The sequence below is a fragment of the Sapajus apella genome, unplaced genomic scaffold (genome assembly GCF_009761245.1).
Source record: "Sapajus apella isolate SASKATOON/1434 unplaced genomic scaffold, GSC_monkey_1.0 scaffold1, whole genome shotgun sequence".
Lineage (NCBI taxonomy): Eukaryota > Metazoa > Chordata > Mammalia > Primates > Cebidae > Sapajus > Sapajus apella.
Window position 1 is genome coordinate 49,620,252 of NW_022436941.1, and position 27,666 is coordinate 49,647,917.

Consider the following 27,666-nt stretch of genomic DNA (forward strand, 5'->3'; position numbering starts at 1 on the left):
ATCATAATGAAACTGCTCAAAATCTCATACAGAAAAAAAAAAAAAAATCCTTGCCATTAAAACTAAGAAACGTATCGATTTCAGTAAAAATAGAACTACAATAATGTCTTACCGATACAATAGCAGTAACATTTGCTGGCTCTCCTATCCTTTCAATGATAAGACGAATAACTGTTGTACTTGTTTCATTAACAACAAATTCAGTTTGTCCAGTAAATCTTATTTGTGTTTCTCCAAACACAAAAACGATGAGTAAAGCTGAAAGAAGATTTACTAATAAAGATGCAGAGGGCATCCCTAAAAAAAAACAGAAAAAAATATTATTCACAAAATACATCTAATCTATTTTCATTACAATGTGCTGTCTATAGATACAAATACAGTATGAAGTTAGTAAATAAGACATAAATACATGAAATATTAAGTCATCAAACTCAAATGTGTGATGACAGAAGTTAAAAATTACTATTCTATTCTTATGGTTCTCTTCCTATTGTTCAGAAATATTTTTGATTTTTAGTTTTTATACCAAGATAATAGTTATAAGTTAAAGTTATTTATTAAATTTATTTCATTTAAAAAATTTATTGGCATTCACATTTTAAGAAAAACCTAAGCAGCTAACATGGAAATTTAATTAAACCCCAGATTTCCACAAATGAAACTATGAAATGCCAGCCAAAACTGAAACAGTTAAAGCTAAATTTTAGCAATAAAATGATTTCTTGATTGGTGTCTACTTTTTCCTTAAATTTATCTTCTTTGAGAATTGTTTTTAATTCTTAGTTATTGCTAGGGAATTCTAATCCATTCAAAGGAGGGATGAATTTTCAGGACTTAAATTTCTTTCATTTTACTAGCTAAAATACTAAGACCACATTTTAGAAAATGTCCATGTTGCTTTAAAATAAGCAAATCTGGCAAAGTGTATAGTTCCTTTTTTTCCATGACATCTACTTTTTTTTTAACTACGATATGTGTGTTTATAAGTCATCAATATTGTTCCTACTTTCAACACCCTGGGATTCAAGTGCTTTCAAAAGCACAACAGTGCAGTGGTCTCCTAAAAGTGCTGCTGTTTTGTAATGTAGATGTACCTCTAAAAATGTGAACAATTTCCCTCATGGATCATTAAGATTCCATGGATCTATGTGACCAGTCATACGAACATAAAAAGTTCATGTGCTTTAAAGGGGAGCTGCATTACATACTCTATGAGCCAAAATGCTTCCTATTAATCTGTACCTTGGCCAAGAAGTAATAAAATTTTCTTATATGTGGTGTTTCCACTTTATACATGGCTTTATATTTAGGAACACCAAATACATGAGTTCCTGGTATATTTTAGGATTTAAATGCAATGTTCTCAGTTAAGCATATATAAACAATGCAGTCTGAGACTGCTCAATGATGTCTCACACTTCTGACTGCAAACTCCAGACAGGGATGCCAAGTTCAAACAGAGTCCAGGGAAGAAATAAGCTAACAGGAACAGAGATGCTGAAGGACTGGGACTTCTTTAGTACCTGTCCCTTCTCTCCAGGTAAACCTGTCATAAGGCTAAAGAACTTATAGTTTTCCTTGACCAGCTGCAAACTCTTCCCTGTCTTCTAATCCAGGAATGTTCATGGAAAGAAAGAAAATGAAAAAGATAAGGGAAGGGAAAAAGCAAAGCATGTGTGAGACAGGAAAGTGGGAGCAGTTCTGAGCTAAACTAAAGCCAACTAAAGGTCTTTTATGGAATTCTAAAGCCAGAATGATTTCACACCCCACTTAAGACAAACAGAAGGAAAGAAATGAACAAGGTACAATGAAGAGAGTACAAAATGGAAGAGGTAGAAGGTAGCAACCTAGGCTTTGGATGTGAAAGAAAAAGATCAACTATGGTGTACTGAGATTTTGAAAGAAAAACATTAACTCCTTGAACAGGAGATGTGATAGAACTGGGAACTGAGAGAAATAAGACATCTGAAATGCAATGTGAGAGTGAAAGTGAGATTACAGCATGAATAGAGGGAATCATGAACAAGTAAGAACAGTTCTCAAAATTTGTCTTGCATAAGGATCACCTCAGGTATTTGTTAAAATGCTAATTTTCACTCTCAAAAATTCTGATCCAGTGGTTCTAAAGCGAAGCCCAGGAATATGTATTTAACAAGTGGCCCTGTTAATTCTGATGCAACTGATCCTTGGTATAATACACTTTAAGAATTACTGTCCTAAAGTGTAAGGAATAGTGTTAGAAGTGCGTCCTGGAGTGAACACACAAAAGGCTACATTTGTAGTTATAAGTTAACTACTGAACTTTTCAATGCTATATGTGTGAACTTTCTCATATGTTTTTTTCATGTTCTAATATTGCATTTTAAGATTTTGTGTATTCTGAAGAAAAACTGTGATGACCTTTAAAGAATGATCATAACAGCAAATGATTACATAGCACTGTTTTAGGTACTTTATATACATTAACACATTTAATCTTTACAACATCTCTAAGAAGGTAAGCATAGCATTAGTACCATTTTATAGCTGAGGAAACTAAAGCAGAGATGGGTTAACATATGCAATATTATTCAGCTAAGTGGCTAGGTAGGATTTGAATCCAGGAGGCTAAATCTGAACTCTCAACCCAATAACCACACTATACTACCATTTACATTGTATTTCAACAAATCACACACCACCACCTTAAATAATATAATAGATCATTTATGCTACATGTTTCCAAGCATTCAAATATTTTAAGCTCATGCACAATAACCAAAAACTCCCATAAGACTGCATAATTATGAATCTCCTAAAAGTTTCACTTTATTATTCTAATAAACATTACATTTATTTAAATGACACTACAGTTCTCTTGACTACTTAACGGCATCTTTTTATGTCAGGACCAATGAGCTCAAATGCTGCATTCTTACAGTTCCCCAGGCAATTAGAGCTCCAAGTTCCTGTGTTTAAGTCAGTAAACTCATTTTAAATTGGTCCACATCAGTGAGTTTTGAGATTATGCAAAATGAGCATACAGGCATGATTGGAAATGCCTCAAATTCTGTGACATCATTGATAATTACATCTCCTTTGCTTTCATCTTTTCACACTGTATGAAAAGTTGTTGTGGCAAAGTTGGCATTCAAAAGAATTTAAAGATTAAAAAAAAACTTTGAAAATGAAGTTCCCATTAGAATACAGGCATAATTACACGAATGCTGAATAGTTTATTTTTTAGAGTAACTAAGTACATTTTCTTCTATCACACTAAAAATCTGGTCTTTGGAATTCCCTTTTTAAAACTAAACTCACAAGACAAGGCATTAGTAATTGATGCAGCACATAAGTCTTAAATCTATTTTAGGTCATATTTTCTCTTATTTAACAAAATTTTTTCATGCCCTGTCAGACCGCTTATTTTTAAACTTCTCTATAAAATGAATTTCAAACAACATATGTTTTAAGATCATGATGTGCATAATTTATATTCTGTTGCAATCGTGAAAGAATAACTTCTGCATCACTGACATCATTCCCCTTCTCCAATGGCATGATACTCCAATATTCAAATCCTCTCATTTCCAGCTATCATCCATGTCTTCCTCCCACCTCCCACTTTTGTTTTGTATGATTCAAAATAAATTATAACTCTGCCAATATATCTCTTATCTCTTAATGCTAAGATGGTATGTAATTTCAGTTAATTTTTTACTTCTTATTTCCTTAATTGTATTGTGAGGTTTTGATAGAGTCCTGATAACACACAGGCAGAAAGTCTCAAATTAATGAATTCTAGTAATCATATTCAGTCTCTCCAACAAGTCACCTAATTTTGCTCCAAAAAATTTTCATAATTAAAATCTGGACTATATTACACTAGCTCTTACAGTGCAAAATGGTTGTTTTCAGAAAAGCAGCTTACAGTTTAATGTAACATTTGTATATTGTGTACCCGTACATCATGCAACACCCCGTGCTAATCAATCACTGAGGACATAAAGATACTTAAACTATGTTGCTTGGCTCAAACAGAGTCATTGGTTGAGCATATGATTCAGATCAGGTCAATCAAAGCCAAGAAGACAGAAGACACAATTTGGAGGCTTTCGCTTCAGCGTAAGAATGGAAATTCCCTCTACCACCGTATTTGGGATTGTGATAATTGGGGCAAGTTCTCCCACAGTCTGGAAATGAAGCCAACGCAGCCAAAGACAGAGCCAGAGGGATGAAAGGAGCCATGTTTTGATAGTCAAGCGTAAGCTCTTCAATCTGGCTTTATCCTAGATTTTTCAGTGACTGAGATAATAAATTACATGTTGTGATCTAGCTGGCTTGGGTTGGGTTTTCTGTCACTAAACATCAATATTTATTCACCAATCTCCAGTATGTGATACTGCAAACTCATATTAGAATAAACAAAGTGGAAAGTCCCTCTGTTCCACTCTCACATTCAATAGTATTACTCTTATCTAAACATTCATGAAAGGCTACCACACTAGCTATCTTCTGTTCCCATGCAATTATTACCACCATCTGTACTCACAGTCTAATATTTTCCCCTCCACCTCAAAACTGGCAATGACTAACAGGACACTTAGACAAACTAAGGATGTCTTCCGAATAGAACACAGCAGGACAGGAGTGTACCATATTGACTCAGTGTCCTGAAAAAGCTAAGGCCCTTCTTAGCTTTTTCACCTTGTCACCAAGGAACCCCAATATCATGCTTCTTTGCCTTAGTCTGGCTTTAATTTATTCCTATTGCTGTTGTCCAGGATGCTTCTTTCTTCCTGTTTAAAAACCTACTCATATTTTCTCTATTTTTTATCTGGATTACTTAGCCCATAAGAGCATCAAATATTAAAACTCATCAACAACATGTCATTATAACAAATAAATTCAAAAGCCTGTTTATCTAGATAACAAATAAATTCTAAAGCCTGTTTATCTAGGATAGTACCTTCTTCCCATCTTGTCTCAAATCAATGATGGGCACCTTAGGAAACATAATAAGTATAGCATGTTCTGATTACATGGAAAGAGTCATTTTATCTTTGTCTAAATAACTATGTAGAAGCAGAGTAGAATCAGGAAGAGAGTAAAATAAATAAATGAGAATTAAGGCCCAATAGAAGGCAATGAAATAAAATAATAATTCAATTAATGTTACAGTAATCAACATCAATAAAAAACCTTCCCTCAATTTGAAAGTTAGCTCTATTTCTTTATGTTTCAGAATAAACAACAAGGTTTTCAAGTTTAGAATTACTTGAATTCTATTACATCTACTAAGGGGCATTCTAAAACTATAGATATCTATGAGTGATGGGACACAGACCTGAACAGACAAACATTACTAGTGCAGAGCTGAATGAACGCATTGACCTTTTAGCTTCATCTTTTGCCTTGTCAATGCCATAGTAAGCATCTTCCCACGGTGTGACCACCAGGTAATTAATACTGAAAATATGATCCTAAAGGAACAAGGTTTTCAAGTTTAGAATTACTTGAATTCTATTACATCTACTAAGGGGCATTCTAAAACTATAGAATTACTCCTGTGGAACAAGAGAAGCTTCATCATTCATATCATCAATTATTCATCTTCTAAGATTCTTAATCTGTCTTATTTGTATCTGGCAAGTACCACCAAAAAATATTGACCTTTGCCCTCTCCCAAAGCAAAACAATTTAAATTTACAACTTTCAAAAGCAAAGTAATCTGTTACAATTACAGTAAATGCTAAACATTTTAAAACTAATAAATAAAAGGAATAGTCTTATGCAGACTGTAATGTTACTGTCTTTACTTTTATTTATTTTCAATTTTTAAGAAATGCATTTTATTTTATTCATCTTTAAAGAACTTATATATGCATGTGGCACAATATTAAAAAGGAACAAAAAGATAAACAGTAAAAAATAAGCCTCCCTCACAGTACCCTCCACCAGCCACATGCTGCTCCTACCCACAATCAGTCCCAGTTATCAACTTCATCCGTATCTCTCAAGAGATTGTTTATATGTCTATATATATATATATTACTATATATATGCAGACCTATATGTATTCCAGCAGAAAAAATTTGCTGGTACAAATTTTGTCTTCTTCTGCATATAGACTGCATACAGAAATCACCATATGTTTCCAAGATATTAGTTAACAAAGAAATTTCGAGCTTCCATGTAGACATTTATGTTGGGAATATGTTTATTGTCTCAGATATACATCATCATCATTCTATACTTCATCAATAAAATGACAGTTTCCACTGACTATCACTACACTCATCAATTCACTCTCTGGGAGGAGTTGACACAATTATAGTAACTTGCACTATCCTAGATCACATATTGTCAAACCTATATCAATCAAAAGTGGTTGCCCTCTACACATGATGGGCAACAGTCATCCTGGGATCCCTGTTTCTATCATCCTGGAATCCCTTTGAATTCTTTCCTTGGGTCTGCTAAGACAATCACTACTCATCCATCTGCCTTTAAAACTGAGTTGCTATTGCTTTCTTTTGTCTTCCTTTTGTCCTTTGTGTTTATCTAATTGTCTGAAAACCCTTTTCTGTAAAGTGCTATATTAAAGGTGACTATCTAACGTTAGTAGTTAAATTCTATACCCAATGAAACTATTAGTTAAGTGGAAGGATAATATCATAATTCCTAACATACAAGACCTAAAACTTTGCTCTCTACATACCCTTTCTCAGGATGTTACTGAAGGGCATTCTCCATCAAAACAAGGGAATAAAGAAAATAAACAAAGAAAGAAGAAAATATAGGATTAGCAATTAAGAATGAAACACAGGAAATCATCAAAGGAAATAACAAGATGATATAAAGTGGGATACCAGGATGACCGTTGCCCCCGAGGTGTAGAGGGCAACCACTTTTGATTTGGCAACATGTGGTCTAGGAAAGTGCAAGTTACCATTATTGTGTCTACCCTTCCCTGGAGAATGAATGGATAGGTGTAGTGAAAGTCAATGGAAACTACCTTTTTATTGATGAGATCTACAATAATTACGGTGTTTAGCTGAGATAATAAATATTTTCCTAACACAATGTCTACATGAAAGCTTAATATTCCTCTTTTAACCAACGCCCTTCTATTTCCTTCTGGTACTTGTCACACTTTGCATTTATTGTGTTTCTCTCCTCAGAACAAAAACACCTGCAGGACAATGACCTTGTTCATCTTGACTAGCTTACTTACCCACCACCTAGCACAGTCCCTGTCATGTAATGGCTCTCAAGACATGCTTAGTTAATGAAAAAATGAATAAAGAAGTAGATTAACCCACCTCTTAGAGTAATGGGAAGGCAGGAAAAGCATGGATAGGAAAAGAAAGCAAGAGACTCTTTTCATCCTTCCTTGCTGTATTTAGTTTTGTCAGATCCAGAGTTATTTTACTCTGACAATAGCACAGGCACAGACCTCAGAGGATCACAGACACTGATTTTTTTTTTTAAAAAAAAGGTATCCAAAACTTGAATACAAGCCATAAAGTAGTGTGTAGACTATGCTTTTATTGATCACACCAGGCACAGACCCACCCAAGATCTGGAGAAACACACTGAGTTAAATCAGTAACGGTTTACCATTGATAAAAGGTCTCAGACTTAGTGAAATCACATATAAATTTGAAAAACTTTGTCCTATAAAAGTGCAAGTACTTTTTTTACCACCCGTTTACTTGATTAAAAAGTGCAAGTAATTTTTGTACCGTGAAACAGATAATTCATAGGTTACCGCTTTATTTCCTGGTAGGATGTTAACCAGTTTTTTTGTTTGTTTGTTTGTTTTTGTTTTTTTTTTGAGACGGAGTTTCGTTCTTGTTACCCAGACTGGAGTGCAATGGCGCGATCTCGGCTCACCGCAACCTCTGCCTCCTGGGTTCAGGCAATTCTCCTGCCTCAGCCTCCTGAGTAGCTGGGGTTACAGGCACACGCCACCATGCCCAGCTAATTTTTTGTAGTTTTAGTAGAGACGGGGTTTCACCATGTTCACCAGGATGGTCTTGATCTCTTGACCTCGTGATCCACCCGCTTCGGCCCTTAACATTTCTTCATTATTTTCTTGTAAATACTTTGTTCCAAAAATGCTCTTTGAATCAGTATTCACAGTTTACTGGTTTCCTCACTAATAGGTTGAATAAAATCTTGGCACGTTCGTTTTATATTTGTGTGAGATTCATGCTTTTAAACTTTCAAAAACTGTACCTTAACACAGTAATTTTTTCCAGAGAAGTAACTATGATAAGACAAATTGCTGTGGTATATACATAAGACTGGTTCTATAATGGTCATTTCCATGAACAATAATGCAGTATAGATAAAAACTTCCAGGAAAAATAACGTTTTACATAACAGAAACAGGGCAAGTAACTATTTGATCTAATACATAAAGTCTTTTAACTCACGTAACTGGACTTCTGATTTCTATCTTCTTTCTAGAATACTTAAGCTTGACATTTTCCATGAGCTCATGTACTCCCGTTTGCATGAGTCATCAACAAAGAGATCACAAAAGCCATTCGAGCTGTTTACATTTGGATCACATATGCCCACCATGGAAACAGGAAGAAGAGTGTAGAGAAACTTTAATTCCAGAGTTCCGTGAGCTCTAGAAGATTATGGGTTTCAATTGTGCTTTCCCTCTCCCACATTTGCAAAGCACAAAATGAAAATCTCACTAATCTAAATCTTTTGAGGCCTATTTAGAAACAATAAGTCAAATTTGCTCATATAGGTTATAAATCTGAGTATGTGACAATATCTCTGTCAAATAGTAAGATACCATTTGTCTTTCAGGTCCTTTACAAAATAAGGATCACGAGTTTAATTAAGATTTCTTAAACCACCATTAGATGGCACCCCTCCATCTCCAAAAACAATCAATAGCAACAATTTCTCAAATTATGAAAAGAGGTCTAAGAATCTAAGGATAGATTTTTGCCTCCTATAACTCTTCCCAAACAAATATAATTTTGCAATTCTACATAGATCTTATAGACAAAGGTCATGAAAAGCAATTTTCTTGAAATTAAGATCTCACTGAAAACAGCTTTAATTAGCTCTAGTCAAACAAAAAATTATTTTTTTCTCCTGAGATTCTGAAGTATTCTCTAAAAACTTTTAAATTGTTTCTTTGGATACTTTGAGTTTCTTTCTCTTCATTGAAGACAGTCTGTTTTATTGAAGAATCTAGGTGCCTGTGTTTTCTTAATGAATTATTTGCACTTATTGCCAGTAAGAAAGCAAAAGAGGGAGTTTAATGTTATAAACCCAGATGCCTAGAGATATGTGTTTTTTATCCAAACTGTTTACAAAACAACACTAAAAGATCATTTTTGCCAAGATTTAAAATTTGAAGATTTCACATTTAAAGAAATGGATTTCCAGATAATTCTGAAAAATTACTAGAAATGGCAAATCTGGGTCCACATTTCTCCATAGCATCCCTTGCTGGAACTAAGCAGTAACTGCCAGTTAGTCAGAGAATTTGCTCTCCCATATCCTCCTAATGTCTCCTCAGACTAGGGTCAAAGAGAAAAGTAAGAAATGTCTTATCTCCACGTCATTCAGAGGTAGAAAAGCAGTCCACAGGTGGTGAGTGTGCATGTATGTGCATGCACACGTGTGTGAGCATGCACACATGCACACTCACTGCCTTGTGGGATACCTCCATGCAGTGTACCAGGACTTTGATTTTACAGGACAATGGGAAGAATTTCTGGCAGTGCCTACGTGAGCATCCTACCACAGATGCCATGAAGCCTCTAGCTGGACACTGCAAGCGCCTCCTGGGGTGTTGAGTCTTGAGTCACCTCCAAAGCAGGAGGCAAGCACTGATCCCACTCAGCCTTGGGCTCAAGTCTAGTCTCTGCCACCTTCTCAGCCGTTGAAGTTTAGACAAGTCACTTCCCTTCACATGGCCTTGAGTTTCATCAATTGTTAAATGGAAGCATAATGAACAGCTACAGAACTGAGGTAGTTATGAGTCCCAGGGGAGGGAATCCATCTCTGTGCATCATGAAGTGCCAGTTTCCAAATTCTAGACCTCCAGTCTGCACATGGTCAAGAGACCAAAGGAAACAGCATCAGGCATCCTGGACTGTCTTATATGAGAACCAACCATACACCCACAATCTCCTGCCTACCCTCCACAGTAGCAACATTAGAGTGAAGGAATGTGTGAAGTAGATGGAAACACTGAGAACTTGAAAGTTTAAAAGACAATGAAACTCATCATGAACTTCAAGGTCAGGAGATAAATGAATTACAACACTGTATCTGAAAGAACAAAATGCTGGGGCTCCCGATGTTCCTGGATGACTCCCAAAATTTGAACCACAGTAACCGCCACCTCTACACACCACAACTGGCATAGGAAGCACAGGTCAAGGTCTGGGAACTTTGCAGATGCCTACCCTCCCAGCTACATCTATGATTTCAGAGAAGAACAGTACTTTTCATGGTTAGAAAAAAAAGTCTGTATTTAATCTGTAATAATTTGTGGTTCTTCAGGTTAAAAAACAACAACAAAAACAAAGAAAAAGAAATGATAGAAACCAAAAGTTAGATCAAGAGACCCTGAAAGTGTTTTGAAATGGAAACCATTGCCACACCACTTTGCATGCACCCAATCTGTCTTCAGGCTCAAACACCATAAATTTTTTAACCACTCAGGTGCTGCTAAGCCACACAATGACTTTTTATCTTGATTTTTTAAATGTCTATTAATCATTTTTATAACACAATAGAAATACAAAGCATAATGCAATTTGACTAATTAAAGTCAACACTTTATTCCAGTTTTCTTAGTTTCTACCTAATTTTATTTTTCTGTTCCAGGATCACATCCAAGATGCCACATTACATTGAGTTGTCATGTTTCCTTAGGCTCCTCTTGGCTGTGACACTTCCTCAGAGTTTTCTTATTTTTGATGACCTTCGCCCTTTTGAGGAATATGGTCAGGTGTTCTGTAGCATGTCCCTCAGTTGGGATTTGTCTGATAACTTTCTCAATTAGACTGGGCTTATGGGTTTTGGGGAAGACTGAAAAGGCAAAGTGACCTTCTCATCACTTATATAAAAGGTACACATACTATCAATATGACTTATCACTAATGCTGTTGAGCTTGCTTACCTGGCCGAGATAGTATTTGTCAGAGTGCTCTACTGCAAAGTTACTCTTTTCCCTCTTTTTCATACCATACGCTGTGGAAGGAAGTCACTATGTATAGTACCCCTCACCCCTTTTGAAAATTTCTTACTGCTTTCCTTTAAATCAAACAAAGTCACTCTCTTCCATCCATCTACCCACTTATTAAAAACCGTACCGGGCATTGAAACATTGTCAGGATGCTGTATTGTAAATCTGCAAAACTTGAAATGGAATCTAATTGGAAGACGAATGGGATACACATATGAGAGTCTAATAGAATTAATAGAATACAGGATCATTACAGCACACATTTATGTAGATGTGTTGCCAAAAAGCTAATTGACAATTTCAGATTTTCCTCTTCAAATATTCTCTGAAGTCATCAATTTAGTCTAAGTTCATTATTTCTTTTGTTAATGAGGCTCTTGATCATAATGTTCCAGGTTGTAGTGATGCTTCTACACCCTTATTGTGCAAGCCTCCAGCAATCCCCAACTGACTGCTGGTTTTTACTACATTTCCTTGGTTTCCTCAAGCAATTATAAAGTCTCCAGCAGTATCACTCACAAACCATTTTCTAACCATTAAAAATATAAACCATTACCCAGAATTTAGGCTAATGGGCCAGTTGGATAATTCTAATTTTCACACTGAAAAAAATGCAGCAAGGCCTATCATCCATGCCCTTAGAGTACTCTGACACTTATCAGCAGGGCAACTATGGGTAGGCTGTCAACATCTGAGTCTACTTCCTCTACTGGAAAGTGAAGTTATAAGACTACTGACTTTATTTGGATATTTTGATCTGGGGTTAAGTCCAATGTTTTCTGTTTTCTAATTCATCAATTCTTTTCTAATCTTTATCAATTCTCTACCCTGATTCATTAATTATAGTTTTTTTAAGATTCATAAATTGAAAAACAAGTTAGTTTTTTTTTATTATTTAAAAGATATGCTTTTGTTCCATGTATCGTTTTGGCTGCATCCCAGGTTTTGATAGGTGAATTTCCCAGTGTTATGAAATTCTAAAAAGCCTATTGCTTAGTTCCTGTTTAGTACAAGGCTTATTTAGAAGAGCTGGATTTTCTCTTGCTTCCTTTTTTTTTTTTTTTTTTTTAAAGACAGAGTTTCGTTCTTGTTGCCCAGGCTGGAGGGCACTGGCACAATCTTGGCTCACCACAACCTCCACCTCCCAGGTTCAAATAATTCTCCTGCCTCAGCTTCCCAAGTAGCTGGGATTACAGGCATGCACCACCACACCTGGCGAATTTTTGTATTTTTTAGTAGAGACAGAGTTTCTCCACTTTGGTCAAGCTGGTCTTGAACTCCCGACTTCAGGTGATCCACTCGCCGCAGCTTCCCAAAGTGCTGGGATTACCATGAGCCACTGCACCTGGCCGGGTTTTCCCTTGCTTCTAAGTAAAAGGAAATTTTGGTTTTCTTTTTAAAATGCATCTTTTAAAAATTTTTTTGTTTTTAAAAAGAAGTAGGTTTTTATTTAATTTTGTTCACAACATGCTCTTTTCTGGTTCTCACTTTCATTTATTACTTTTGACACAAAACAGAATTGTATGAACTTACCAATGATATGAAGAAAAATAAACATTTTATTTTTCTGGCTAAATATGTAATGCTCAAATGAATTAGGTAAAGCTCTGGAAGATAACTTATGGTCCAACTAAGTACTATCTCTTTCTCATTTAGAAGGCATTTGCATGTCATATTATCTATTGCTACTGCCAGGAGCCACTTACCAAACTAAGACAAGATATTTAATATTTTTTAGATATTCAATCCTTTCAATTAACAATTTTCCACAGGGACTCAAGGACTGTACAAAATTCTGTTAAAATAAGAGCCTTAATTTGCAACCAAAGTATCTGAACATGTTCTATTATTTCCCCAATTTCTATAACCCTCCATAAATTTGAAACCTAAAACCTAAGTGGGATTACAAACATTTCCATCCCAGGAAGTCTGAAGCCAATGACTTGACAATATTAATGTGTTTCTCCATCTGTCTCATACACACTGAACTTTGAGATTTCATGCTACGATGTTTTGTCAATATGCTTCTATCTCTAAGGAAAAATCTCTGAGATTGGGCTTCTCTGGCTTCCCAGTTACACAGAGATTTATAAATTAAAAAATTTGATGATAAAGCCTAAGATCAATTTTGTAATTAATTTTTATAATGCTTGATAAGATTACACAAGCATTTATCAATCAGGTAAAAATCATATGTGAAAATACTCTTTGCTAAATCCATTGAAGATTGTTAAGTACCCTCTAGAAGTGACACTAACTCCAGGGTAAACTCATTTCATACTGATGCATTTACTGATAAAAATGTTAATGGCCAGGGGCTGTAGTTCACACCTGTAATTCCAGCACTTTGGAAGGCCGAGGCAGGCGGATCACAAGGTCAGAGGTTCAAGACCATCCTGGCCAACACGGTGAAACCCCATCTCTACCAAAAATACAAAAATAAGCTGGGCATGGTGGCACACACCTGTAGTCCCAGCTACACAGGAGGCTGAGGCAGGAGAATCGCTTGAACCCGGGAGGGGGAGGTTGCAGTCAGCCAAGATCGTGCCACTGCACTCCAGACTGGAGACAGTCTCTCAAAAAAGGCAAGACTCTGTCAAAAAAAAAAAAAAAAAAAAAAAGAAAGTTAATAACATCTATCTGAACATTAAAAAATTCTATGTCAAAGCATGAATATTTTCCACTTCTGGGAATGCCTAAGAGTTTATCAATAACTGATCATTTAGATGGGTCAGAGCTGTTTAAAACATTTTGTAAAATGTTTTATTTAAAATTTTAAATAAGGTATTCATTAGGTTTGATTTAAATTCATCTTTATAGAGAAGCGAATATCTAAAACCATATTGACTTTACTTTTTCTGGCTTTCATCAACATGCTTTGTGAGTACACCATTGTTTTTCTCAAAGCATTTACTCTAACTAGCTAATTTCTTTTCTTACCTTAAACTTCTACTCTTTGAGGGTTTTTATGGCCATGAGCTACTACCTACACATATCCCAAAATTAAATGTTTCTCTTCTATTCTTGCTCTTAAAGGATTTAGTGGGGGTTTTTTCCCCTGTGTTTTAAATGCAGCCCAAACCCTGTTTCAGTACTCTGCTGAGATTGGAGGGATGATAGGGTTAGATTGACACATTTGATTAAAATTGTCTTACAGCTGTGATGTAACAAAGATTATGAATTCCCTGGAATCCCAAGCGTGTAACAAATATGAACTAGTTCACAACACCCATGGTGCAAATGTGTCAAGCACTCCATTATTCTCCAAATTAAATTAAATCCTACTCAAGATGCCATGCATCATATTAGCTGGAAATCCATTTTTACCTCTTGGAGCTCCCCTACTTGTATGCTCTAAGAATTCCAGTGGCTAATGCATTCCTAAAGAATGTCTGGTGTCTCCCAGACTACAGTACTTCAGCTGCCAATGAGCTCTGGTACCTGATTCCCTGTCTGAGGCTGGTCTTCCTCCATCTGTCCAGGCCTGCTACTTCAGGCTGTATTCTTTGTCCTTCACTAGCCCCAACTCCTGGCACGGGTCAGCACAACTCTTCAGAGGGGAAACATTCCATTGCCTATGCCACTTCTTTAGTGCTATCTTTAGACCACAGGGTCCCTAAGCAGCTCTCTCTGGCTACAGGACTTAGTGCCAAGTTTTTTCAAGAGCTTAGTCTTTCTGTTCATGGACACAAGTTTGAAAGAGCTTAAATGAAACCCATGTGTGGCATGTGGGCACTATTGATGTGCTGTGGCTGTGTCTAACATTCATTCATCATTCAAGGGTATTCAGAAAGTACTCACTAAGTCTCTACTATCTGCCAAGCATAACTGAAGGCGTGGGTACACCACAGTAACATGACTAAGAAGCATTTAAATAGAATTCCATCTTAAGTGAGTTTTGTCCTACTAAGTAAAGAAAAAGTAAATCCTCTTTAGATCTGTTCTTGCCTCCCAACTACATCCTCCACACTACTGTGTGAACAGTTACTGAAAAATGAATAGTATGTCTTCACACATTTAAAATAAGAATATTTATTCTTATTTGCTTTCATTATTGCATCAGATTCCCCACCGGTATTAACTGTCCACGCTTCAACATTTGTAATAGTTCAACCCCTTAAAAGATTTTATTTCCCTTCCCTCAAAATTCTCTATCTCCATAGACTGTCTCCAAAAGTGGAACACCCATACTCCTCTCTAAGAACAACCCACCAACTAGGCTTCTAACCTCATTCTTTCATGTTTAAGATTTTACTTCTACCAATTTATCTTCCTCCTCCCATCTCTTCTCCCTCCCTCCTTCTCTCTCTCCTTTGCTCCTCACTCCACAAATGCACTCTTCTTACCTACAAACAACTTCCCCTTCTCAGCCTGGTTTCCTCTTCAAGCTTCCACCTCAACTCTCTCCTTCCCTTCAATATCAGATTTCACACTGTCCTCTGAGCAATCTGAGCTTTGCCCAGTCCCTCTAAAAGTCTCCCATTGCAACTCCTACCCTTTAAGTTTCAACCAATATTCCCCAGTGTGGTCTATGCTATGCTATGCCCACATTTTGATCAGACTAAAGAATTCAGTTAGAAATACATTTAGGAAATATGTTTGTGCCAATACTAAATAACCTTCTTACATATTCAAAATACTTAAAGTCTATAACAAACCGTAAGAAGGCCTAAAAGAATACAAACAACTTTAATTTAACATTTCCAAAATCTATAATGACCACAGAACAATTTTCCCCATTGATATTTACATCCTGCAGAACTAGACTCATGTGGTCAGCTATCAAAACACTTCCCAAAGTTTCTGGCAAGCTATTTTGATTATAGTGGCAATAATACTTGTTAAAAAAAAATCCCCAATCCTGCTCACACATTCAACCGACTTCTTTATATCTCTATACAGATATCCTACCAGTCCCTCAAACATATGTCAAACCAAAAGTAAGTGTAACACCTCCCAGCTACTCTCTGCCTCTGTCCTGTGTCCTCATACTGAAGATGAACTGGTCACATCTCCCTTATAAATCACCTGTAATATTATTCTTTATCTTATAACTACATAGACACTCACTAATCTTTGTTTTTGTTTTAAGAAGGGTGTTTAGTTCATTCTCGTGATGCTATAAGGAACTGCCCGAGACTGGGTTATTTATAAAGGAAAGACGTTTAATTGATAACACAGTTCCACATGGCTTGGGAGGCCTCAGGAAACTTAGAATTATGGCAGAAGAAAAAGCAAACATGTTCCAGGGTGGGAAAGCCTCTTATAAAACTCTCAGAACTCATGAGAACTTACTCATTATCATGAGAACAGCACGGAGGTAACTGCCCCATGATTCAATTACCTCCCTTGGGGTCCCTCCCATGCTACGTGGGGATCATGGGATCTACAATTCAAGATGAGATTTGGGTAGAGACACAGCCCAAACTATATCAAATGGGGTCATATTTTATTTAGCATCCTCTTCTACCTTAAACCTAATCATCTTCCAAATTACTAATTTACACTTTTAAGAAGAAATCATATTACACAGATGTACAAACACTTGATTTTTTGGTGGCGGTGGATTATAAAAATATTCATCAATTTCATTGTAATGTTTTCACAGATGCATACATCTGTAATAGTGAATCAAATTGTACAATTTAAATATGTGAAGTTAATTTTAATTCAATTATATATCAATAAGGTTATCTAAAAAACACAAAACTGTTAGTATCCTTGAAATATAAAAGAATTTGCTAATTTGATAAAAAGTTTATACCAGAAAAATTCCTACCAAGATCATAGTTAATGATAAAATATTTTTTTGCTTGGAATACTGCATATTTTTGTATTTCAATGGATTTAGGGAGAACAGGTGGTATTTGGTTACATGAGTAAGTTCTTTGGTGGGATTTCTAAGATTTTGATACACCCATCAACCAAGCAGTGATCACTGGACCCAATGTGTAGTCTTTTATCCCTCACTCTCCCTCATACCTTTCCCCTAAGTCCCAAAAATCCACTGTGTCATTCCTATGCCTTTGTGTCCTCACAGCTTAGCTCCCACTTATGAATGAGAACATACAATGTTTACTTTTCCATTCGTGAGTTACTTCTCTTAGAATAGTGGTATCCAGTTCCATCCAGGTTGCTGCAAATGCCATTATTTCATTCCTTGTTACGGCTAAGTGGTACTCCATGGACCATATATACTACATTTTCTTTATCCACTCATTGACTGATGGGCATTTGGGCTGGTTCCACATTTTTGCAATTGCAAATTGTATTGCTATAAACATGCACGTGCAAGTAGCTATTTCTTATAATGACTTATTTTACTCTGGGTAGATACCCAAGAGTGAGACTGCTGGATCAAGTGACAAATCTGCTTTTAGTTTTTTAAGGAATCTCCACACTGTTTTCCATAGTGCAAACATCTGTTTTGAATACACACCACCTAAGTTACATCCTGAATCAGTCCTTATCATCTTTGTTAGCTTGGCAAGTGGCTTAGCATCTCTAAATCTCAATTGTGTCTCTAAACATGTTTTCCCATCTGAAAATGTAAAATTAAATCATCCACCTCAAAGAGGGGTTGTGAGGATTCACTGAAATAATGTATGTAATATACTTACCACAATGTCTAACTTAAGTTAACCATTAAATACCTTGTGTCATTCTTATTCACCCACCCAATTTACATGAACAAAACCATAGCTACTAAAATCAACAAGTGGGACTTGTTTCAACAAGTGGGACTTCAGCTACAAAGTATTTTTAGCTACTAAAACAATAATTCACTTTAAATGTCTAGGATTAGTTGACTTTTTCAGTCATTTACAATTCATTTGTGGTCAGTTAAGCATTGAGCCATTAATAATTATGCCTTTCCTTTAGCAAATCTCTAGTTATTTTAGCTCTTTACACTGGTTTGCTTAAACCCCTCTACAATTTTAAGTGAACAATTATTTTGTCATTATTATAGTAACTATTTTATCTAACCAGTAGATATTTATGTAAACCCATAATTTTGGAAGCGATATATCAGGAAAATATAAAGCCATTAAAATATGTATGTATATATATATATATATATTCCTGAGACAGAGACTCACTGTGTTGCCCAGGATTGAGTGCAGTGGCGTGATCTCACCTCACTGCAATCTCTGCATCCCAGGTTCAAGCAATTCTCACGGGTCAGTCTCCCAAGTAGCTGAGATTACAAGCATGACTTGTAAACACACCTGGCTAATTTTTTGTATTTTTAGAGATAGGATTTCTCCATGTTGCTCAGGCTGGTCTCAAACTCCTGGCCTCAAGTGATCCAGTCTCCCTGGCCTCCCAAAGTGCTGCGATTACAGGCATGAGCCACCATGTTTAGCCTCATTAAAAATATTTTATGACAAAGGATGAATGCTTGAGGTGATGGATACCCCGTTTACCCTGATGTGATTATTATGCATTGCATGCTGAATCAAAATATGTCATGTAACCCATAAATATATACACCTGCTATGTAAGCACAAAAATTTAAAACTTTTTTAAAAATTATGAAAACTATAGACATAGGAAAGTGTTCAAGGGTAACAAGTAGGATAAACACAATATTATACTATGATAGCATTGTTATTTAAAAACACACACACAAGTGCCATTTTTCCAGTAATAGTATTTAAATGAATACATATTATAAAACATTAGAATAAAAGTGCATTATTACACTTTCAAATTGGATGAGGCCACTCGCAATAGATTACAGGTGGCTGCAAATTCTTTGGTGCTCCTCAGTTTGAGAATGGAGTCTAAGTCCTCTTCCCTTGAATCTGGGCTTAGGGGACTTGCTTAACCAAAAGAATGCAGTAGAAATGTGATATTCTTGGTCTTCGAAAGCTAAGTCATTAAGATGTTCTGAAGTTTCTGCCCAGTCCTCTTGGAATGGCTGCCCCAGAGGAAGACACCACAGTATAAGGAATCTGACTACCTGCCATGTTTCAGGAAGCCTAAGCTAGCCACATGAAATGGCTATATGGAAAGAGACATACCTAGTTAGCCTCCAGCTGTCCAAACATGTCATGTGCAGACATGAAATCACAAGTCAGACATCAGACACATGAATGATTAAGCAGTTAGATGCCATCAGCCTCAGCCATTACCAAGCTGCAACCCTATGATGCACCCCAAGGAAAAAGAGCCCAGCTAAGTCCTTCAAACCCTAGACCTGTGAGAGATCATCATAAATTAAGTTAAGCCACTAAGTTTTGACATGGCTTATTATGTAGCAATAGATAATGAAACATCTGTTTCTGATCCTGCTGTTTTAACACACATTAATTCCTCAAATGAAATACAACATAATGTGTCATTTTAATTCGTATTATATAATTGTTTAAAATAATAAGGGAAGTCATATCATAAAATATTATAGTACATTTTAAGTTTTATGATATAACATGTTAATCTAAAATAGCATATTTTACATTAAAATAGAATAAACACACAAATATGTTTATGTACGCAAGCGAGTATATCCACAGAAAAGTACTGGAAGAACAGCGGTCAATCTTAGGTACAGAGGTTTTCAGTAATTTTGGTGTTTCTTTGTGCTTTTCTATGTTTTCTATAGTTTTTACTTTGAATATATTTTACTTTTGGTCATTTCTGATGCTGTTTTTGAAAAGCAAAACACCAGAAATTAGGACTCTGAACAAAAACCTTAAAACTCAGATCATTTAACACCCCTAATCTAGCACTTTAATTGTAGTAAACACCCAGGCCTTAATTACGATCTTGTAGTTAGAATTAATGTGCTCGCCACCCATAAGCAAACAGGGAACTTCTTAACATGTTTCATACATGTCAAATGTTTTCAGAAAATAAAAAAGGCAAAAATATCATTTAATCAAAACAAGGATATAGATATTGAAACAAATATCAGATCATCTGTTGTACTTTTTCCTAGCTGTTTTTCTCCTTTTCTTCCATTCCCCACTTTCTTTCTCAGCCACAATACATTGCTTGAGAAGCCAGTTTCCTTCCACATACATGTAGTTCACATCCTTCTGTGAAATCCTTTGTACCTAAAACTTACCTTTGAAGAAAATTCACAAGTGAAAAGGAAGCCGTTAACAGAATTCATTGAGTGCATCAACTATGATATCTTTCATCTCTTGACTTGCATAAGGAACTCTGGTGTCATAAACTGAAATATGGGTGGTCTTTTACTAATAATGTGATGACTCCTCAGACTTGCTTCTTTTATTATTTTGCCTTTGATCAATGTGTCCAGTGTACAGAACACTTTGAAGTTATACCACCCACTCTGCCCTCACTTTCTATTGTGATAATTGTCTTTTCCTTCAATCATAAAATTTATGCTAATCAATTGGCTTTTTAAAAAAAAATAGAAGATATCTTCATTTTTCTCTTTGTGCTTCTTACACTTACAGCTCATGAAAGACAATGCTTTTTAGCTTCTTATTATTCCAACTTAAAATTTTAGTTTGATGCTCTTTTTATTCCTGACTTCCACCTAAGCTGCACAATCAGCTGAGAATTCTGGGGTTATGAGGAGGTAGTTGGGCTCCAAGTTTAAGTTTTCCATGAACTGGTTTACTTAAACTTCTTACTTGGATTCACTTTCTCATTATCAGAATTGTCCCCTCCCTAAATATCCCCTGCTTCCCTAACTTCAGCTACCTCTTATGACTCTTTAGATACTCATTTGTGGTTTGGAGCATATGGAAGGATAGCAGTACAAAAAGTGACTGGAAGGGCACGTGGTCAGTTCCTCCTTCTTGAATCACATTTGCATGTGGCTTCCTGACACCATACTCCTTTGGTTTTGGTTTTCCCTCTTACCTCACTAGAAGCCTCTCTGCCTCCTTTGCCGAACTCTTGTCTTCTTTCTGACTTCTACATGATGGGATGTATCAGTCTCAGGCCCAAACCACTTCATCCACATTCAGTCTCACTCTGGTCTCATTCACTCACCTGTAATTTTAAACACCGTCTCCCAAATTTATATCTACAGCCTAACTTCTCCCCTAAATTCCAAACTCATTATCTCCATCAGGCTATTTGGCATCTCCGGATGAAGATTTTTTTTATCTAATTTTATTTTCTAAATTTATAACACATTTATACAAATCCAAAGTTAAACCTATATAAGAAAATGATTCAGAGAATGCTCACTTCCATTTACCTAATCCTTTTCTCCCTCTATAGATAACCATTTCTACTAGATTTTGATTTAAGCCACCATCATTCCTTTTATAAATAAAAGCATATATACTAGCAAATAACTGAAATAAAGCAACTGAATATAAAGTAGAGATAATAGCACACAAATTATTTTTAATATAAAGATAATAGCACACAGACAAATTATTTATTCAGACTACTGTCAGAATATAGTATTTTGACTGTCTATACCTAGTAGAATAAATTCTAAGGACAAATACAGCTGTAAAGAAAGCTTATATTTCACAAAGCATTCTCAATGGTATTATCAGTATAATTATGTGAAATTAAATATTATGCTGTAGAAAATACATTCTGAAACCATATTTTAAATATTATAGGATATGTATTTTGAAACTATATATTTTGTAGGATAGAGCAAATAACAATTACTTAAGAGAAAAAAGGCTGGGCACAGTGGCTCAAGCCTGTAATCCCTGCACTTCGGAAGGCTGAGACGGAAGGATCACTTGAGGTCAAGAGTTTTAAGTCCAGCCTGGCCAACATGGTGAAACCTCATCTCCACTAAAAATACAAAAAATTAGCTGGGCATGGTAATGCATGCCTATAGTACCAGCTTCTCAGGAAGCTGAGGCAGAGCAGCTTGAACCTAGGAGGCAGACGTTGCAGTGAGCCAAGATTGCATCACTGCACTCCAGCCTGGATGACAGGGTAAGACTCCATCTCAAAAAAAAAAAAAAAAGAAAAGAAAAAAGAAATCATATAAAGTTTCTGCAAGGTTAAATTTAAACTGGAAATACCAGTATCACTTCATGACTTTTTTTCTTTTTTTCTTTTGATGTATTTCCTGGCTCTATCCACTAAAAAGGCTTCCAAGTCATGACAACTCAATAACAATAAGGATCATAAGGGCCTGGACTTCTGCCTCTAACCATCATCCCCCACTTCAAGGAAGTAGGACACCTTAGATGAATGACTGGTATATGGGGAAGGAAACATGCAAAAGAAACCTGAACATCTTGAGCAAGGAAACTATCTACGAGTAATGGGATAATGTTACAAGAGAAACATGAAAGGGTTTCTGCTGGCTAAAGATTAAAATTTTTTAGTTCTAAAGCGATAATGAATGTAATTGTTTGAAACACATTGAATATATAAATCCATATGTTCACAGGATGAAAAGAAAGATGGAAATCAAGTTAGTTCAATGGCCACCACTGAAGGTAACTAGGGCACTTACTCTGAAATTAACATTTAAAGGGAAAGAATTAAATATTTATCCTGTGTATCCTAGGTAAACTCCTTTTCCAGGTAACCAAATGGCCTAGTTGCTAAGAAAAAAGCTTTTCCTTGCAGAAAAATTCCAGCTAATGAGGCAAGAATAATAAGAGTTAGAAAAGTATCTTTTGGTAACTGCTAGTAAAATAATTAAGGAAGTCAGCATGCACCAATGAAACAATTAGATTAAAAGATAATGGGAAAGTTAACAATGAAGGGATTGCACTGTCACTAACCACCTGAACCCACTGCTGAAACCCAATGTCACTAAAGTGGACAGAGCCAGACACGGTGTGCCTCCTGATGTAATGCAAAATGAAATTCACAGCACCACACCTATGTAGCATTCTTGCCCAAAAGGCAGAACCTGAATCTAATTGGGGCTTTAGAGCTAACTTTCCAGTTTACAGGAAAAATGGAGGCTAAAGAAACATGTGAAATAATCCAAAAAAGAGAACCAACAAATTCAGAACATGGACATTCCATGGGACAAACTGCCACATTTCTTCAACAAATCACTGTTGGTTGGTGGGTAGGGGATGCAAAAAGACTACTGTCAGATAGAATATCTACAACTTAATTATATTCTTATTAGAAGAAATCAACTATAAAAAGACATTTTCAAGACAATCAAGGAAATTTGAAGGTGGCCTTATTATTGAACAACACTATGGAATTATTGTTAATTTTGTTAGGTAGGATAAAAGCACTGTAGTTATGTAGGAAAATCTCCATACATTTTAAGGCCGCACTCTATAATATGTAGAGACACATGAAACAAGTGGCAAGATCTTATAATTGCTAATTCCAAGTCGGGAGTGAAAAAGGGCTCATTTTACTATTCTCTCTACTTTTGTGCATGTAGGAAAGCTTTCACAATAAAAATATTTAATGGCAAACTCCACAAAATGATCAAAGCTCTAACTTAAATTTAACATTAACTCTTCTTCTGCCCCAACTAGGGACTGCTGCAAGCTGGTGGCTTACAGCTGGAGAAAAAGTTATCATCCATCTTCTCTTTTTGCCTGTCTATAGTTTTCTTCCTCCTTTAGCTGGCCAACCGGTTTCCCATCTCCACTAAGGGCACAGCAAAGTGAGGGCTGAGTGAGATCAGAACTAAGAGGTTGGAAAGGTTCTTGCTTGACTGGACTGCCATAAGATGGCTTTGTTCTCTAGGTCCTTGGCTGAATCACTCTAGTGGAATTTAAGTCTCCACAGAGGTCTCACTGCAGGGCTCATCAACTTCAATCCTAACATGCAGGGATTGCTTCCCTTTCAGTTGACTAATCTAAATCTCCCTCAACTTCAGCTTCTGACAGTATGCCCACAGCAATGTACTCCTGGGCTCCCCTTTTCCTGACAGGCTGCCTTCTGGGCAGGATCCCTTTAAAATGACCTCAGACTAACGTCTTTATCAAGGGTTTCACAGCCAGCCCTGGGGTTCATTTCCATTTGCCCTGCTGTGGGAGGTGATACAGTTCAACCCAGACTCCGACCTCCATCCTACTACGATAGGCCACCCTAGCTCCCTCAGAAATTGATCAGGACTTTTGTCGTCATTGTCTTGAAGCAGAGTATCATCATCAGAAGGTCAAAATGGCTTTTTCCTTTTTTAAAGTAACCCAGAAACCATACCCTCTGTCAAATGGGTACACTTCAACAAAGTAGTCCATAATAGCTAACTTGCTTATTATTATTTTAATTAACAGCAACAGTAGTGTGGTGGTTTTAAAATATGGAGCCACATTTTTTTCACACTTCTTCATTGAAACGTGGGCTATTTGTCCACACTTCTTAAATCTAGGTTCTATGGCCACTTGACCAACTAAATACAGTAGAACTTAATACTCTACTATATTTACTTCTAGCAAAGACAGGCTAGCTTTCAGGCCCAAGTATTTAAAAACCGGCAGCATCCACTTCTGGTCTCTTGCATCGCTTGCTCAGTGACTGCTCATGATACCTAGTCACCCCACAGAGTGGCTCACATGGAGAACAACTAAGAGCCCGCATCAATTTGCCAGCCATCTTGAAGGAGACATCTTGGAAAATGATACTCCAGCCCCAGGTGGGATGCCCCAGGAACCTTGTATACAGCAGAGACAAGTTGCCCCCACCAAGCTCTACCAAAATTACAGATTCATGAGCAAAATAAGTGGTTAAGTCATTAATTTTTAGAGCAGCCGGTTATGCCTAAAGCACACACATATAATTTGGGACTCCTCTTCAAGCAGAAAAGTAAAAAAGCAAAATTGTTAGGGGATGAAACTTGAGCTTTAGCAGCTTCAAGGTAAACTTAAATATTCTTCAGGCTTCTAGAAGAAGAAAAAGGAGCTAAGAAAAAAAAAGGTATCATTTAGGCAGCCAAATCATTAATAATCTGAATTTTATGTGTCACAGTATTAGCTAACACTGGCTAACTTTACCAAGTGCTACATGCTGTTCAAAGTCCAGGTCTTATACTCTTAACAAAATTTTAAATACACATTTTCTATTAACAAAGAAATCTTACTAATAGTCACATTAGGAAAGATAATTTTCAAAGTTACTATATCTATCACATTAAACAAACAAATCTTACTTATAGTCATTAATAGGAAAGATCATTTTCAAAGTCACTAAATCCATAGCATCTATCACATTAAAAATACCATTAAATGAAAAGTGCACATTTTACTGTCTTCTCTCCATAATCAAACTCAGTCTCTCAGGGGCAGCATAGTTTGCTATTTTTAACACTAATGAATAGAAAAGCCCTTATACCTAGTGATAAACTATGTAATAAGAATGGTCATATTATATACAATTTTAAACCCACAGTGATGTACCATTTACAAGGTAATTAGTTGTAGGCCCAGATGTTATTTGTGGTTATCATGACACTTCAATAGAACAACAGTAACGAAATCATTCAAGTATGGGGCCCTAATTCTATACTTACATTTATCTTCTGTGCTGAAAGAAGTGTGCCAGGGGAGGGAGGGAAAGGGTTTTGGTAGCTAGAAAAGTAGGGATGGAATTTCCAAATGTATGGTGCCATGAAATCATTAGGATGCTAAAATATCACTAAAAATCATTATAAAACAAGTTTTGAGGCTGTCATAAAATGTGAAAGCAGAAATCACCAGCTTAATGTTTTTTTCAAACTCATGTTAGAGTGCTTCAATAAAAAAAAGAATGAATTAATAACCAATACCCAATATATGTCACCCAGGAATATTATTGAGAAATAAAAAATGAGATGAAGCAAAATCCCTTGGAAGCTAAAACAGTTTCAGGAAAGTCTATTAATCATATATTATACTAAGGTCTCAACTACAGGTATTGATCGACTTACGACCTATTCAACTTACGACCATTCGACTTTACGACCACAATCGCTAGCCACGACTACTCCGCTGTAGATTTTTGGAAACACTACAACATTTTGATGTGTATCAAGAATATCGCTACCTCCTGGGAGGCTGTGACGACAAAGTGCATGAATGACATCTGGAAAAATTGTGTTAAGCGCTATGTTAATGATTTTGATGGATTTGACAGTGAACATGAACTTGAAACGATTTGGGGAAAAAATAGTAAAACTCGCTAAAGACCTTTCTTTGGAGTGTGAAATGGAAGATGTTGAAGAGTTGCTACACAAAGAATCCGGAGAACTTACAAATGAAGAGCTAATCGAACTGGAAGAAGAAAGAGTGGTGGAAGAAGAAAGAAGAGAAGCAGAGAAAGAGGAGGAGGAGTCAGAAAGAAAGTTCACCACTAAGGGATTATCAGACGGTTTATCTTTACTGAATAAACTTCTTACACATTTCGAAGCAATGGACCCAAACATCGAATGATTTGCAAGGATTGAACGGATGGCGCACAATGTGTTTCGTCCATATCGTGAAATTTATGAAGAAAAAAAGGAACATACAATTCAGACAAAGCTCACCATGTTTATGGAAAAACCAACTCCAGTAACCCCAACTGCTGCCTCAGATGACGACATCAACGATCCACAGCCAAGCACCAGCGACCAATAAAATGTTTCGTACATGTTTATATATTTTGATATGTTTTGCAATTGGGAAAATGTTTCCTGTGGTATTTTTTACACCTGTATTTTGTATTTTTGTATGCATCTGTATTTTGTAATTTTGTATGTTTTACAAATATTAAACCAGTTGTACTGGTAATGCAGTGTTTTACTTAAACCTGACGAATGTAAAAATAAGAAACAAAATGGTGTAGAGATGATACAAATCACATAAAATGAACAAAGAAAATTATGATATATAACAATGAAAGAAAATTATGATAAAATATGACTTAAAGATTTTCATAACATCATTTCACAGTACTGTACATATAGCCTACTCAACTTATGACCAAATCGTGTTACAACCGGTCTGTCTGAACCAATTGTGGTCGTAAGTCGAGCACTAGCTGTACTAGGTATGCTACTGACTTATATAAGCTACAGCATTCTAGTCACCTGAAAACATGAACAATTTCCAAAGTTTCCTGACTTTACTATTAAATACTGTGCAAAACTGCCATACAATGATCAAATTGCTTTACAATAATACTCAAAGATTGTTTCCAATTATTTATACTTTTGGGAGCAAAAGGAAAAAATCCTAGATAAGTTTTAGAAATATATTTATTATACTGATGTTTTCAATGTAACACTATTCAATGAAAATATCTAATATAGATGTATTTATGATTACACATTTATTTATATTAGAAAATTTAAGATAAGAAGTGAATTCATTTTAAATTAAGCCAGGCATGGTGGATTGAATCTGTGATCTCAGCTACTTGGGAAGCTGAAGCAGGAGGATCAGTTGAAGACAAGTTTGAGACCAGCCTGGGCAACATAGAAAGACCCTGTATTTTAAAAAAAAAAAAAAAAAAAAAACAACTTCATTTTGTTTTGTTTTTAATTAGCTGGGCATGGTGGTGCACACCTATAGTCCCAGCTACTTGGGAGAATG

At 35.9% G+C, this 27,666-nt stretch overlaps 1 protein-coding gene across 4 annotated transcripts in view; it reads right to left on the reverse strand.

Annotated features, from left to right (window-relative positions):
- Positions 1 to 27,666, reverse strand: part of ADGRV1 (adhesion G protein-coupled receptor V1) — a 565,868-nt gene that overhangs the window by 521,677 nt on the left and 16,525 nt on the right. For all 4 annotated transcript variants that reach the window (XM_032276299.1, XM_032276290.1, XM_032276304.1 and 1 more), the window contains exon 2: positions 113 to 297. In XM_032276299.1, the coding sequence (XP_032132190.1) occupies positions 113 to 297 (185 nt within the window). The remainder of the gene's footprint in view (positions 1 to 112; positions 298 to 27,666) is intronic.